Below are 14,805 nucleotides of genomic sequence, written 5' to 3' on the forward strand. Positions count from 1 at the left end.
TTCCTTCCACTTAACAATTACGTGCCACTTTGTGTTAGTCTATCACGTAAAATCCCAACAAAATACACTTACGTTTTTGGTTGTAACATGACAAAGTGTGGAAAATTTCAAGGGGTATGAATATTTTTTCAAGGCACTGTATTTAATGACTGGAGCAGTTTCTCATTTTAAAAGCAATATCCTGCTTTATAATTAGAATAGGGTTAGGTTTTTTAAAACTACATTTCTATTTCTTCTTTCACTTTTATGAGCATCCTTTGCAAAATGTTTAGAATTTCTTATCTTTAGGAAAATGTAAGCCTTTTTTTGTGAAGAACAAAATACTCCTGGATCTTAGGTGCGCCATCTAAATGTGTGTACATATAAATGCAATTAAAATTAGAGATACGGTAAGTCTGACGTGCCTGATTTTTTTCTAAAGGCTGCTCATGTATTTGATATGGACAATAAACATGACTAGGGTAAAACAAATGTCAACCCCCGAAAACACCATAGCAACCGCTACGACACCATACCCCTTTTACCAACTGTTCTAGAATAATTCAACGACACCATTCAGAATGAAAATAGACCATAGCGGCCATTAACATATAACATATATAACATAAAACCAATAAAAAACATTCCTTTGAACAGAAACATAATAATATCAATGATAAACAATTATCAAGGTTGCCGATCTTTGAAGGCACTGGAGAAGCAAAATTTGTTTTTGTATCAGCGTAACCAATTACAGGTTCCCAGCTGTAACACACCAACTCCGGGACGATCCCAACACTCCACATTCTCCGCAGATACCTCCATGTCCCAAATGTTAAGTTAACCCACCATTAACTGGAATTTTACAGAGAACCCCATACCATTCCTGGTATCTAGCCTCCTATCTCCTGACTGAGCCGTTTACCCTTTATCTGCCTGTTTCCCTGTTTACCTAGTCATGCCAGCCCTTTCGCTTATTTATTTATTTGCTTTGGGCCTATCTTTCTGCCAGTTATCCTAATTGAGGCCAGTGGAGTGGAGTGAGGCAACCATTCTCCAAAAAATAATCAACACCGATACCTCTAAGGGGCTGAATTAATTTATATACGATAGTATATCTGACAAGGTTATAAGGGGGGATGAGGAGCTTCCCTGTAGGAGGGGGTGGGAGGAAGATCTGGGGGACATAACTGACGAACAGTGGAAATCAGGTCCTATAAGTACCCTATCACAGACAGTGTCACATTTAATGTTATTGCATAGACCATTTAGGACACCCCAGAAACTATTTCTATATGGGTGGAGGTCGGATGCTAAATGCCCAAGATGTAGGGACCTGAAAGGAGACTTAGTCCATGTGATGCGGAGGTGTCCAAAGTTAAATAGATACTGGAGTGAAGCTATGGGAAAAATAAATATGGTATTTGGAATAACTCTTGATTTAGACCCTAAGATATGTCTATTGGGCTATATGGAAAAGGATAATAACATGAGGAGTAGACAAAAAGCAATAATTAGATGCCTTTTCTTGGCACAGAAATTGATAGCGAGGAATTGGCTAGCGTTAAATCCACCAACTTTTGTAGAATGGGAGGAAGAGGTCAATAAAACAAGAAGAAAGGAAAAATTTGTGTATAACAAAAGGGGAAATGTCCAAATGTTTTAAAAAATATGGGAATGTTGGACTAGTACATAAGGGTAGGGTGTGATGCAGAATTAAGGCTAACAGGGCCTTTTTTCTCTTAGATTTCAGGAGTGCTCTTTTTCTGCTTTTTCTTGTTTTTTTTTGCTTTCTGTTTTCTGGAATGATATAGTGCATAAATAAAAACTGGATATTATTTTGACAGATAGGGGGAAAATGAACTGTAGTGCTTTGTATAAATAATTTTGTGTATGTTAAATGTTGGGGTGATAGGTTAAATGAGAATGTGAAAGATGTATAAAAACCTTTTTTATGAATAAAAATTGCTTGATTAAAAAAAAAATGAAGCCCAGTCTCACACCTATATAGTCCTGTTTCTCTGCATGTTATGATTGGAGACAAATTAATAGGTATTAGCTACACCACTCATGATATAAAACAGATTTGTACTGCAAAGGTTGAGAGAGAATGTGTCTGACCAAGTCTGTTACTGGGTGCTAACTACTGAGGGCATTGGGTCTAATACTTGTGCTTTTGGACTGTACACTCATATTTATGTAGCACTTGATTTTCACAGCACAGCACCTGCTGCTCACTCTTGTGGGAACTAGAAGGATATTACTAGCTCAGCAAAGGCTCATTACAGGCCGGAACTCCCAGTCCCTTGACAAAGTAGTGCAGTAAGAGTGAACAGCATGACATTCCTTCTTCTGCTTTCCTGTGGCCACTGATCCCAGCTCCACTTGCAGAGAATGCTTGCCCACCTGGCTGCCACCAGCCACGCATGGCTGAACTACTCACAGTCTTCCTGAGTAACTTTTGGCCCCTGTCCTGCCCAACTGGCTTACATACATCTAGACCTCCCAGAGCAAGGTTGGATGAAGACTTGGCATTATGTTGTCTTCAAGAGAGGCCTGCTGTAGCTGGCAGTCTCTGCTGATCTACTTACTGTCTCTCCTTGCTCCTTCCCGCTGCCTCACCGGCATGAACCCTTCCACTGCCTCCTGTATTAGGATCCTTCCAGGCCAGCTTTCCTGAGCATCTGGCCCGACACAACCCCCATCTTCCGCCTGACTCCTCTGCTGGAATGTCCCATGTCTATTTATGGAGTTGTCTCAACCCCCTGCCAACCCACCTCTGGGGATTGGTCGAAGCCCCATAAATATACACAGCAGCTCCTCCTAACCCCCGCCCTCTAGTTCTAGAAGGTTCTCCAGCCTTCCAGACACCAGGGGGAGGCACCAGAGAGCTGCCGGGATAAGTCATCCAGCCCTGGGTCCTAGTAACCCCGACCTAATTTAAAGACTCATGTTGTTCCTGGCCAGAATATGTTTTTTCCTAAACTCAACACTAGTAGCACACACTAGAGGGTGCTACATTTGGACACCCTGCACAACAGCTACAACAGGAATGAAAAGTTGAGAATATGGAGGTTGTTCGTACAAATTTTGACTCCATATCTATTCTTTTGACTTCAATTGGGTTTTATACAATATTGGGGTTTTGAGTAAAAAAGAAACATCAGGGCTTACCATGATTCATCTTTCCCTCCCTCACATAAAAATTCATCTCAAATCCAAAAAATACAAAAATACAAATAAAAATAAAAATTCATCCCAAATACAAAAAAATACAAAAAAGTCCTTGCAGACGACTGTAGCACTACGATGGAGCTGCTGATTTTTAGCGGGCTGTTACCGTCACCTTTTTACCTGTAATTTCACCAGTACAAGGTCTAGGGTCTCGTTGAGCTTATTATCAGACAATGTAGGCACCAGTCACTTGAGTACTTTTCCAATGCTTTAATGGGAGATAACTGGAAGAAGTAGCAGGAAAGAGGTAGAAGAAGAGTTGCAGGGAATTTCAAATACCTTTTCTTGGAGTAGCACTAAGGAATTGAAATCTTTGGGATGAATATATCCTCAGCTCGGGATTAAATCTTTGCCCGCCCGGATAGGTCTCTCTCACCAACCTAGCAACCGGAACACAGCACGAACAAAAAGTCTCTGCCACAGACTTGAGTGAAACATAACTGTACGATCCTCTTCCACAGGATGTAGTAGTTTTTGATAAACAGCAAACACAGTACCAGAACCTTTAAGCCGACCCGGCAGTACTTGTGCGGTAGAGTAGTTTAGGATGCGTCCTCCAATCGAGTCACCAGGCCCTTCTTAAGAGCAGTCTTGCATGGTCCCTTCCAAGATGGGTCCTCCCCTGGATCCTCCCGATTGTCTGGCTTCTTCCCACAGGACAGACAGCACAGGACCATCCCAGCAAGAGCAGGCCCCAGACAGGCTTCTGGGTACACCCGCCCGGCTGCCACAACGCAACCCTCCAGGCCGGAGGGCCGCGAGGTAGAACTCACTAACACATGCCTCTAGGCCAGGATGGCCACAAGGTAAAGCTTTTTGAAATATGGCGTCTGTTCCATAAATACTCTCTCCCAGAATGCAACCCGGAGTTATCTGCGGGACAGAAGAGCACTCATATACTTCAGCTTGTTGCTTTCCAACACCGACCCATGACGACAACGACACCCACAGGCAGAATGCGGAACTGCACGCAACACAGCCAAACTAGAACAGAGGCTAATCTAACTGTAAATAAAATCTGAACTATATACAGAACAGATGATCCACTAAATTTACCTGGAAGCGGTAGATTGAAAAATCTACCAGCGCTACATACTCCCCCCACTACAATAGACGTTGTCCTCAACGTCTGGAAAAATCTGACTCTCAAGCCTGAGAGTAGGTATTTGAACTTAAAACTTGGATGAGAAAGAAGAAAAGACAGTATAGAAATGTTACAGTTTCAAACATCTGTACAAAAACATATTCATATCAGCAAAAGAAATCACAATAGTCACGTCACAAAACCCCACTATCTACCTAGCTAAAAAGCCTAACAGCTTGATAAGAGATCCAGTTGTTCCTGAAAGAAACAGTTAAACACACACGAAATATGTACAGTAGCATCACTAACAATTTAGGAGCAAAGCCTCATTCGACAAAAGAATGACACTCTCTTCCCACATATTTTCTTCTAATGAAAATAAACTGAAATAACTTGAAAAGTCCATTCCTATCTTTTGGGCAAATTATATCCTTTCGATAAAGGAAATCCAGCTAGCAAAAAGTCTTTGGATTTGAAAGCGCTGAGATGAATAAAATCTCTTGACCACAGAGATCTCTAAACTCCAACACTAGCTGTCTATATACCCCAAAGTTCTCTTTTCTCTTAGAAGAACAGAAGACAACAGTTTCTCTGCATAATCACCAATAAAACTGAGGATTTGGTAATGTCAGTTTCTTCCCTTGCTTATCCACAGTGGTGATAAAGTAGACAATGTCATCTTTTCCGGGTCTGCAAATGACCACCTTGTCAGCATAGATGTACCGACCATAGTTCCAATGCAGCAAACATCCATTGAAACGTTCATCCATAGCAGGCTCACTCTCAAGCAAACTAGCAACTTTAGACAATGTCTCTTTGGTAGTACTGTGCGGCTCCAGACAAGGTGATGTCTTCCCTGAATTCAGAGCTATCCATTCTGAGAAAGTAAGGGCAGAAGCAACATCTTCACCCTGGGCCCACAACAGTTCCTGTGGCATTGTCTCAAACAAATCATCATCACCAGAGAGATTTGACATAGAATCTATCTCCGAGTCTCTTAACTCTTCCGCTGGCAAATATTTACAAAGAGTCCCAGATATGTCCCCCTTTGATCTCTCACCCGTTCCTGACGTGGACTTCTCCGGATCCATGTATTCCTCCGGCTCTGGTTTGGGTAGTCTCTGGGGTAGGCCTCGACCACGGCCGCGGGAAGCCTTCACATATCCCACCCTCCTCTGGACAGGTACAACGGGGACAGGTGTGGTAGAAGTAGAAATAAAGGTGATGTCTGCTGATGAATCGGTAACAGCGACATCTCCCTTGGAAACACTCTCGGTATTAGGCGAGATTACGGCTTGTTGCTCTCCAACAGTATTGGCAGTAGTTTCCACTGTGGCGATACCTGTAGCCCAATCCACACGATAAGCACGGGGCGACATTGTAGGTTGCTCCACTGTGAACAAATATTCTCCGCACTGCAAACATCGGACAAATGGACGGAGATGTGTGGCCAGTCCTTTACACTTGTGGCAAAGCATGCCCAGCCCTTCGATATCTCCAACTGTGTATAGTACGAACCGCCCCTGCAGCTTCAAACGAATGCCGGTATCTGTTAGCAGGGTTCCGGTCAGCATAGCACCCGCAGCGGTACTTGTAGGAAACATCTTGGATCCCATAGTCGACGGTACCAATGGAAAAGAAGACATGGCTGCACTCTGATCCTCTCAGTACGATCACGAGGCTTTTCTCTCTTTTGGCGCCAAACACACACCACCACGTCCCACGCGGCAACAAGTAGGTTAGGCTCCTCCCACTTGTTCCTCTGATCACGTAGCTCCCAGGCTTTTACTTCTCACCCGCAGCCTACGCAGTCAGAAATAAAGTCCTGCAATTTAACCCCTTCTTTTCCTGGAAAAAGTGACAAAGTCCAGAAACCTCTTTTAACATAAACTTCCGGTGAAATACTTCTCAGGGCTGCTCAGGGTAACGGCAAACAATCCCGGACGACGCCCCCACATGTAGCACTAACCCACGGTGGAGTTGCTGATTTTTAGCAGGCTGTTACCGTCACCTTTTTACCTGTAATTTCACCAGTACCGGGTCTAGGGTCCCGTTGAGCTTGTTATCAGGCCCTTCTTAAGACCAGCCTTGCATGGCCCCTTCCAAAATGGGTCCTCCCCTGGATCTTCCCGATTGTCCGGATCTTCACAGGACCATCCCAGCAAGAGCAGGCCCCAGACAGGCTTCTGGGTCTACCTGCTCGGCTGCCGCAACGCAACCCTCTAGGCCGGAGGGCCGCGAGGTAGAACTCACTAACACATGCCTCTAGGCCAGGAGGACCACGAGGTAAAGCTTTTTGAAACATGGTGTCTGTCCCATAAATACTCTCTCCCAGAATGCAACCCGGAAGACCACCTCCGCCGAGTTGTCTACGGGACAGAAGAGCACTCATATACTTCAGCTTGTTGCTTTCCAACACCGACCCATGGCAACAACGACACCCACAGGCAGAATGCGGAACTGCACGCAACACAGCCAAACTAGAACAGAGGCTAATCTAACTGTAAATTAAATCTGAACTATATACAGAACAGATGATCCACTAAATTTACCTACCAGAGCTACACGTCATACGACAAAACGGACGTAGGGCTGATGACATCATGGAACCCAGTTCATACTCATGGTCTGTGACAGGTCCGGAGGTGAACGGCTAAAAACAGCTGTGCGTGTTACTCCCTAGTGCCGGGCAGGCACTCTTCAAATGTGAGTGGATTACAGACACATTTTAATAAAGCCTGTTAGATGTTTTTGCACTATGGGAGCCTCCTTCCTTCTTTTTATCTTTCCCATGACATGCTGTGATCTGTGAGAGGGAAATCTGACCATAGAATTGCGACTGACGATTGTTTGGGGAGAGTGTGGTCCTCCAGCTGGTTTATATTTTATCAATATATTGATCTGGTGAGTCCAATTTAGAGCAGTGAAGTATTCACACAGTGGTGGAGCACTTGAAGCTTTTACAAAGTAAAGACGTTCTATTTTCACAGTTTTTTCACCATTTTGATCATATTGCTTTTTCTCATTATAATATTGCTGATTGATTTTCTGGACTATTTTTTCAGCAACTTAAGAGCATTGCACATAAGTTTTTTTGTTGCACTTTGATATGATATTTTTTTTTTCAGCCTAGCTTGACACACTATCATTTTGGACATTATTTTGGTCAGATGTGGCAGCTGGTACACCTAGGCCGGCTTGTTGTCCGCTATCCGGGAGTTGCGATGCGCTCTGCATGTCCCCCCTTCCCCCTCCCCTCCCCCCTCCATTCAGGGCGGGGAGGGAAGTGCATATGCTTAGGGGGGTGGGCGGGTGCCCACAGCGCATCGGCGCCAAGCCTCCTGCCGCATGGGTGACGTCATCACTGACGTCGCGTACATGCGGACATCAGGTGTTCCATCAACAGCCGGCTAGCTGGGTTATGTGGGCGTCTCCCCTGGGCGGCGTCTTCCCATCCACGTTAGGGCCCCTTCCTGCAATTGCCGTGCCTGGCGTGACGCTGGTGGTGTCAGCGTGCACGTGGTGGGGGCGGGTGCACATATATATATGGCCGCCGCTCACACACTTTGGGTGTTTAGAAATTGACCATGACAGACCTCATTACAGCAACTGTCCACCTCGTTGGGATACATGTAAGCTTGTATCTGGTTACCCCTCTTTTATACTCCATCTTTTTTTGTCTTTCTTTGTTTTTTACTTACTCAGTCCTGATGTATCAGGTACTGCTTCCACTGCCCTTTGTTATACCACCCACTTGGGCAATGGACTTGGTTTATTTTCATTCCTTGTTTTTGACTACTTCTTTTTTCTTTAACCTGATGCAATATTAGATTCTTGCATATCAGGATATATATATTTATGCACTTCCCCCTTTTCTCTGTTCCCAGATCCTTTTTTGGAAACCATTTTGGCACAGCACCATACATGTTTTTCCCCAGGACCAAGTCACCCAGTTTACATGTGTGCGTGTTGGGGGGGGCATTTGTTGCACGCGCTCCCACCTCAGCTCCCGGTAAGGACCACCACCTTGGCCTCGGTCCCATCATTGCCGCATCCCCGTGTACTGACCTCATGTAAGTACTTAGGGGGGACTTATTCATCTCTCCCTGCCCTTAACAGTTGAATAGCACCTATATTAATTGATACTTTCACTACACTTTACAGATACTGTTGAGCATCTTGCCCCTGATGAGTGGTTACACGAAACGCGTCGGACATTTTTGTCATGCATCTATATGCTCACAACCTACCAGCAATTTAGAACACAGTTCTTCAATCAATTATGGTTTTATGTTGTGTCATTAATTTTACTCTTACTGCTGTTTTTTACGTGTATGTTTTATATGCATTCATTGTATGTATTTACTTATCAGTTACGACCACTATGTGGCATCTTGTTGACATAATTGATGTACTCTCGATGCCCCTTTGTATGCGCACATACATATGTGTGTATAACAATTTTGGAATGACATTCACTACAATGCTCTTTTCTTTATGTGGTTCTTGTTGTGATATGTTTGATACATTTTATGATCAATAAATATACTATATTCAATTCACCTCCACGCTGTCCATGGACCTCATTTAAAGTCCCAAATTCCCATTTTTCTCCACTTTGATATGAAGTATCACTTTATACATACTGTTTTGTACAGAGTTAGTTTATTATATACGGGGAACTATATATATATATATATATATATATATATATATATATATATATATATATTATGATATTCATAATGATATTTATGATATTCACAATTATTAATTAGGGGTTCACAAATTAATTGTGTAGATTAGCGCCACTCTCAATATTATACACAGGTTAAAAAAAGGGTGGGCACGGGGCGCAGAAAATTGCGCTCCGTGCCCACCCAGTTCTGTGACAATGGCAAATGAATATTCACTATTGTAACACTGATTCTCATCCCAGCCAATCATGAAGCGGGTCATGAGACCCGTCACCAGATTGGCCGAAAGGAGATCTTATCCAATTGGCCACCGAGGAAGAGGGGAGAAGACACTGGGGGACCGAGACAGCAGCCGCCCACAGCCCGAGGAGAAACCGCTGCCCGCGAGATGGGGTAAGTGTGGGGCCCTGACTGACCAAAGAAGGGGGGGTTTCTGTGCCATCCGTGACCCGACGGGGGGGGCAACGGCGACGGCGGGTGGATTTCCCCCCCCCCCCCACTTGGCTACGGGGAATGGTCTTAAACCATAGAGAAAGCCTTCAGGAGTGGAGGATCCGGTAAATAAAAACTGCTTCTCGCAGCCCCTAGGCCTAAACAAGCAGTTTCTTCCCTGCAGCAGGGGAGGATATTTATCCTTTCCCTCAAGCTCAACTTTGATGTGTACCAGACCATTCCCTATTGATGTAAAGGACGGGTATTGGCTTTGCAAAGTGTTATGAAAGCTTTATGAAATGGGAGCAAGCTCCTGTGTGAACAAGACCTCATAGTTTTTTTCAATCTCTGTCACTGTAATTTTTGCTGGACAGCTTAGCTGGCACATATTAAAGATGGGAAATAATAAATTGACTATATGAATACCAGCATTACAAGTTCAGAATGTAGGTTATCATTCAGTACACATTTTTCATAATAGATCATTCACTTTCATATTGATGGGCAAACCAGAAGGACATTTTTAATTATAAAAAAATGCTGCCTTTAAACCCCTGACCTCCAGCTATATATAAGGACAGTCTCTGAATTGTACAAATACAGGACAATACTGTCTGAAGATATTAGAAGCATTACTTACATGGGCTCTGGAAGTCTGATGTTCCTGGGTGGTAAATTTGGGACTGGCACGGGGCCTAGTGGTGATTTGATGGGGGGCGGTGGAGGCAATGCGGATGATAATGCAGATGACTTCTGTTCACTGACGAGTACCTTTCCACCTATTGATGTATAGCACAAGAGATAGATATGTTAACAATACAGTGCATATGGAAATGGAGCATAACAAAAAATTTTTTTTCTATTTTTGGCTGGAGGTTAAAATTTCTGTAGATGTCAGGTTTTTACTGTTGCCTTTGGGGAGATTTTCCCTCATTTCCTGTTCTGCCCGACACCTTTCAAACAGGAAGTGAAGGAAACTCCTCCCAGTAAGGACACAAACCGTGACAAAATCCTGGTAGGGGTTTGTCAAGAACCCACTCCTGTGGCAGCTAGCTAACTGGGGTGTGGACCTTGACTGGGGTAAAAGGGAATGGGGGGGGGCTTATTTTGAGCATTTAAAACTGACTGTAATACACTTTTCACAGCCGACACTACCTCTGGCCACCACTACAGGGAGACTCCATTCCAATCCAACTGGCTGACCACATACAGGCAGATCTAAAGCGTACATAAAATCTGGTGTACTCGAAGGGTTGGAGAGCAGTCCAGCCATTAGCACACACTACTGGATTCCTCCAGCTATCCTACAAGTTAGAACCCCAGAATAATCACTCTTCCCACTGTCCACACACCAGACATACAACAAAGGGTAGCTTGCCACCACCTAGCAGTTTGTCCACTGACTGGCCTGCTAGGCAACCACACACACACACACACACACACATCTCCATCCGGCAGATTTGCTAGTTTACAATCTGCATGAAATCTGGCAACACACAGTACAATTGCATACTGATTGGCAACAAACTTAGATCAAGAACATAGACACTAAAATGCAGCAACCTCTCTAGGGATATGAGTCCTAGCTTAGTACATAAAAGACACTTAATTTTATAACTTAATATGCCAAACTTGGGCAGTGCATAAAATATATACAAAGGGAAAGAATTACAAAAAAAAAAAAAAAGACAAAAAGAACAGTTGGCTATTCGCTATGAAAATAACAGGGATCAAAAACAGGCCAAGGTTTATCCTGTGACAGGAGCATGTCAGAACGTCCACAATTTACCAGTTAGATAGACTGGCTCTGTGTGAATCACACGTCCATAACTCTTTGTGTTCTGAAGGGGATAAAGTTAAATGAGCCATGGATGGTTCTGACCGGCTGGGTCGAGGATAGGATTTGTGACACCAGCGCATCAGTCTAATCGGAACAATAGCTACAAAGCGTGGGCCAACTCAAGAATGAACCCTAGGGACTAAGACTGGGATGCCATTAAAGGTCATGTGCGTGTAAAGGAAGACATCCCACTACTTTTGGCAGTATAGTGTGTGTGAGATATATATATATATATATATATATATATATATATATATATATATATATATATATATATATATATATATATATACCCATGGAAACCACCACAGGCCAAACAGCAGACACACCACAGCACATTTGAGTCACCAGACATTACCCTAGCTCCCAACTGTCCCTGATTTCGAGAGACTGTCCCTGATTTGGAGCAATGACCCTCTGTCCCTCTTTCCCCCTCATTTGTCCCTCATTTTGGTCCCATCTGTATATAGTTGTATATAAAATGCACGTTTTATCTTTCAAAAAAGTGTTTCCCAGTGCTAAACCTTTCATTCAATTTCTAAATTGCTGCATTTGTGCATTTTAAAAGCCAATATAAAGGAATAGTAGTGATAAAAAAAGTCCTTTTGGATTTAATTAACCTTTTTTTTGTTAATTCTCCTTTAAGGGGGTGTGGCAGGGGGCGTGTCCTATGCCTACATAATTTGTTAGTAGGTGTCACTCATTCCCATCTCAAAATGTTGGGAGGTATGCATTAACCCTGTAAATGACAATTAACATTTTAGGCATCTGCCCAAAAACAGGTTGACTTTTTGCCCCGCAGTACATGCTTACCTTTGCTCCCTTTCACGAATGCTCTGCTCAGCCACAAAAGGGCCCCCTGGACCACCTTATATTCTCCTTGCCTGCATTCCTTGCCAATCCTTACTCGGCCAGCAATGCTACCAAGTTCTTTTTTTTGTAGGGGGGAACATGTGACTCTTGTGACAGTACTCGGCCTAGCAGCCAATCCCAACCAAACACTATCACATGACTAAGGGAGTGATGTCACCGCTCCCTCAGGTCGTTGGAGGAAAAAGGGGTGAGGAGCACAAGCAATATGTGTATAAGGGGGTAGGGGGCTCCTTTGCACAATCACTGCCTTATATGGACATCATGACAGTGCCTCTTTAAAGCAAACCATTGAGTTCACCTTGCATGAGCAAATCACAGGTTTGCTTCAAAAAAGCACAACTCATGTAAAAAAAAAGCATGCAAGAAATTAGTATACATTGTATGGGTAGTTCTTCTCATAATGAAAGACATAGAAGAATGAGAAATAATTTTGTGGACGTTGTACTATATTTAGTGTCTTTGGCCCAGATCTATAAAAGACACAAAGGTCGGGGGCTCGGGTGGCAAGATTTGAAAATTTTCTTCAGATTATTTACTAGAACAGAACCAGCCTTTGTGCCACATTCAGCACTCTGTCATTATAAAGCAGTAGAGGATATCCGTACAGAAAAACAAAAGGGCTGCACACGATGATGCCACTTCCTTTCAATGATGTCACTTCCTTTCACCAACCTTATTGAATCATATTGCAAGTTCCTGTCTGGAAACGTTTCACCTTCCCGGTATTAGTTGTAGTCGTATCTCTACTGACTAAGTGATGTCATAGGTGCATGTGGCCTTTTTTTTTGTTTTGCTTTTTTGAGTCTACATGGAGGGAGCGCAAGCTCACATGTCTGACACCCAGTGCACCCGCAGCTAAGGGGAAAACTGGAGATTAGAATGGTGATGTCCTTTCTGGATTGTACTAGGAGAGGATATTATCACACATTTGGCTATTTATAACATGATCCATCCTAAAGATCCAAGCAAAAATGTACCTTTTCAAAAATTAAAGATAGAACAAATTAAGGGTTCTAGAGATAACTTTATAATTATTAGTTTGGTGTGCTATCCTTTGTTTTAAAAAGGGTAAAGCCTGAATGGCAGACAGATACAGTATAAAAGACACAAATTAATCCATTATTACATCATTACATATAAGTAAAAACAAGCAGTGTAAGTACTTGAATTAATAACAGCTTCTTGCAGTCCTTGTACAGCAGGGCTAGGGCGTGGAGGGAAGAAGCAGCACAAAAAGCCAATGAGTTCATGTGCTGATGAGAAGCATGCTGATAGGAGGAAAAAGCAGAGTGCAAGAGAGATGAGCTAATCACTGCCCTACTTCTCTTTTCACTATCCAGTCACTGGCTGAGGGAGGTCCAGGCAGTAATGTATTTAGGTTTTGTGCTGCCCTAGGCCTGACTACTCATGTACCCCCTTTAAATATGACCCACCCCTTCCTGCCAAGGCCACACCCCTTGCTGTTTACGACCTGCCCTGAAATTTTTGAGTGGGGTCACTAGTTCTGAGGGCCTGGGAGGGGGGAGGGGCAATTGATTCCCTTAATTTGCATAGATTTCCTCTCACTTCCTGTTTGGCTATGGGGCAGGAAGTGAAGGGAAATCTCTGCAATGGGACAGGGATGATAAAAAATAAACTGACAGGAGCTAAAACCCTCCCTTACTCTATCCAAAATGAAAAAAAGTGTTTCCTATAGTTCTGCTTTAAGCACGAATTTCTAATAATTTTATGGAGAGGACTAAGAAGATATAACCATGCCAATGGTGCAGCAGAAAATATAGCACAGTGAGGAAGGTTTGTGATCCAGGATGATAGGACAGTCAAAATTAGAAGTGGCACCCCCCCCACAGTTGCGGAATGCCGGCCGCCCGCATACCGGAAGCAGTGCGGCCGCTTTGGGGGCGCTAAACTAATTTGCCTCTCAGCCCAATATGCCCCATAAGACTGATGGGGACTCTTTCCATGCTGCCCCCCTGCAAAGTGCTGCCCTAGGGCTGGGCCTTGTCGGCCTAGGCCAGGATACAGCGTTGGGTCCAGGACTGAGACATCTAGGGGTAGAAAAAGTACTGTTGGGTAAATCACAAGACTGGAGTCCTTCTCCACCTGCACAGGAAGCTATGAATAAAAAGCTACCATGGTAGAAGGACTGTAGTTCTCAATGGAGTACAAATGCAGTGAGGTCACAGCACTTGTAGTACATTGATAATTTCCTAAGGTCCATAACTAAATGTTCATACTTCCGTATGGGCCAGGGGCTGGAGGAAGGGTTTGCAGGAGCAAGCGCATTGCACCCACGGCCCACTGATCACAGTTGCAATGCTTTTCAGGCTCAAGTGCCAAAAAATAATACATTCACATTTTTGCTTTTTGCCGTTTGTATTTATTTATTATTACAAAAGGTAGAATTCTCACTTTTTCTTCTGAATTCTTTTGCACATTCTTTCTGTGTGAATCGGGGTAAAAACAACTGTTATTAAAGTATAACTAAAGGCAAAACTTTTTTTTTTTTTTTTGGATAGAGGGGAGATGGATTAGAACACCTGTCAGTTTTTATCGCTGCTGAAGTGAGTGGGATACTCCAAAAACAGAAATTATGTACAGGTTGAGGACAGTGACCTCCTTTCTGTAAAGCTGAAGCAGAAGTCCTTCCATATAGCAGACTATAG

At 43.4% G+C, this 14,805-nt stretch overlaps 1 protein-coding gene across 3 annotated transcripts in view; it reads right to left on the reverse strand.

Moving 5' to 3' along the window:
- FYB1 (FYN binding protein 1) overlaps positions 1-14,805 on the reverse strand; it is a 213,102-nt gene that overhangs the window by 65,395 nt on the left and 132,902 nt on the right. For all 3 annotated transcript variants that reach the window (XM_073621587.1, XM_073621568.1, XM_073621577.1), the window contains exon 3: positions 10,067-10,205. In XM_073621587.1, coding sequence (XP_073477688.1) covers positions 10,067-10,205 — 139 coding nt within the window. The remainder of the gene's footprint in view (positions 1-10,066; positions 10,206-14,805) is intronic.

This window comes from Aquarana catesbeiana, linkage group LG01 (assembly GCF_042186555.1).
Source record: "Aquarana catesbeiana isolate 2022-GZ linkage group LG01, ASM4218655v1, whole genome shotgun sequence".
Classification (NCBI taxonomy): domain Eukaryota; kingdom Metazoa; phylum Chordata; class Amphibia; order Anura; family Ranidae; genus Aquarana; species Aquarana catesbeiana.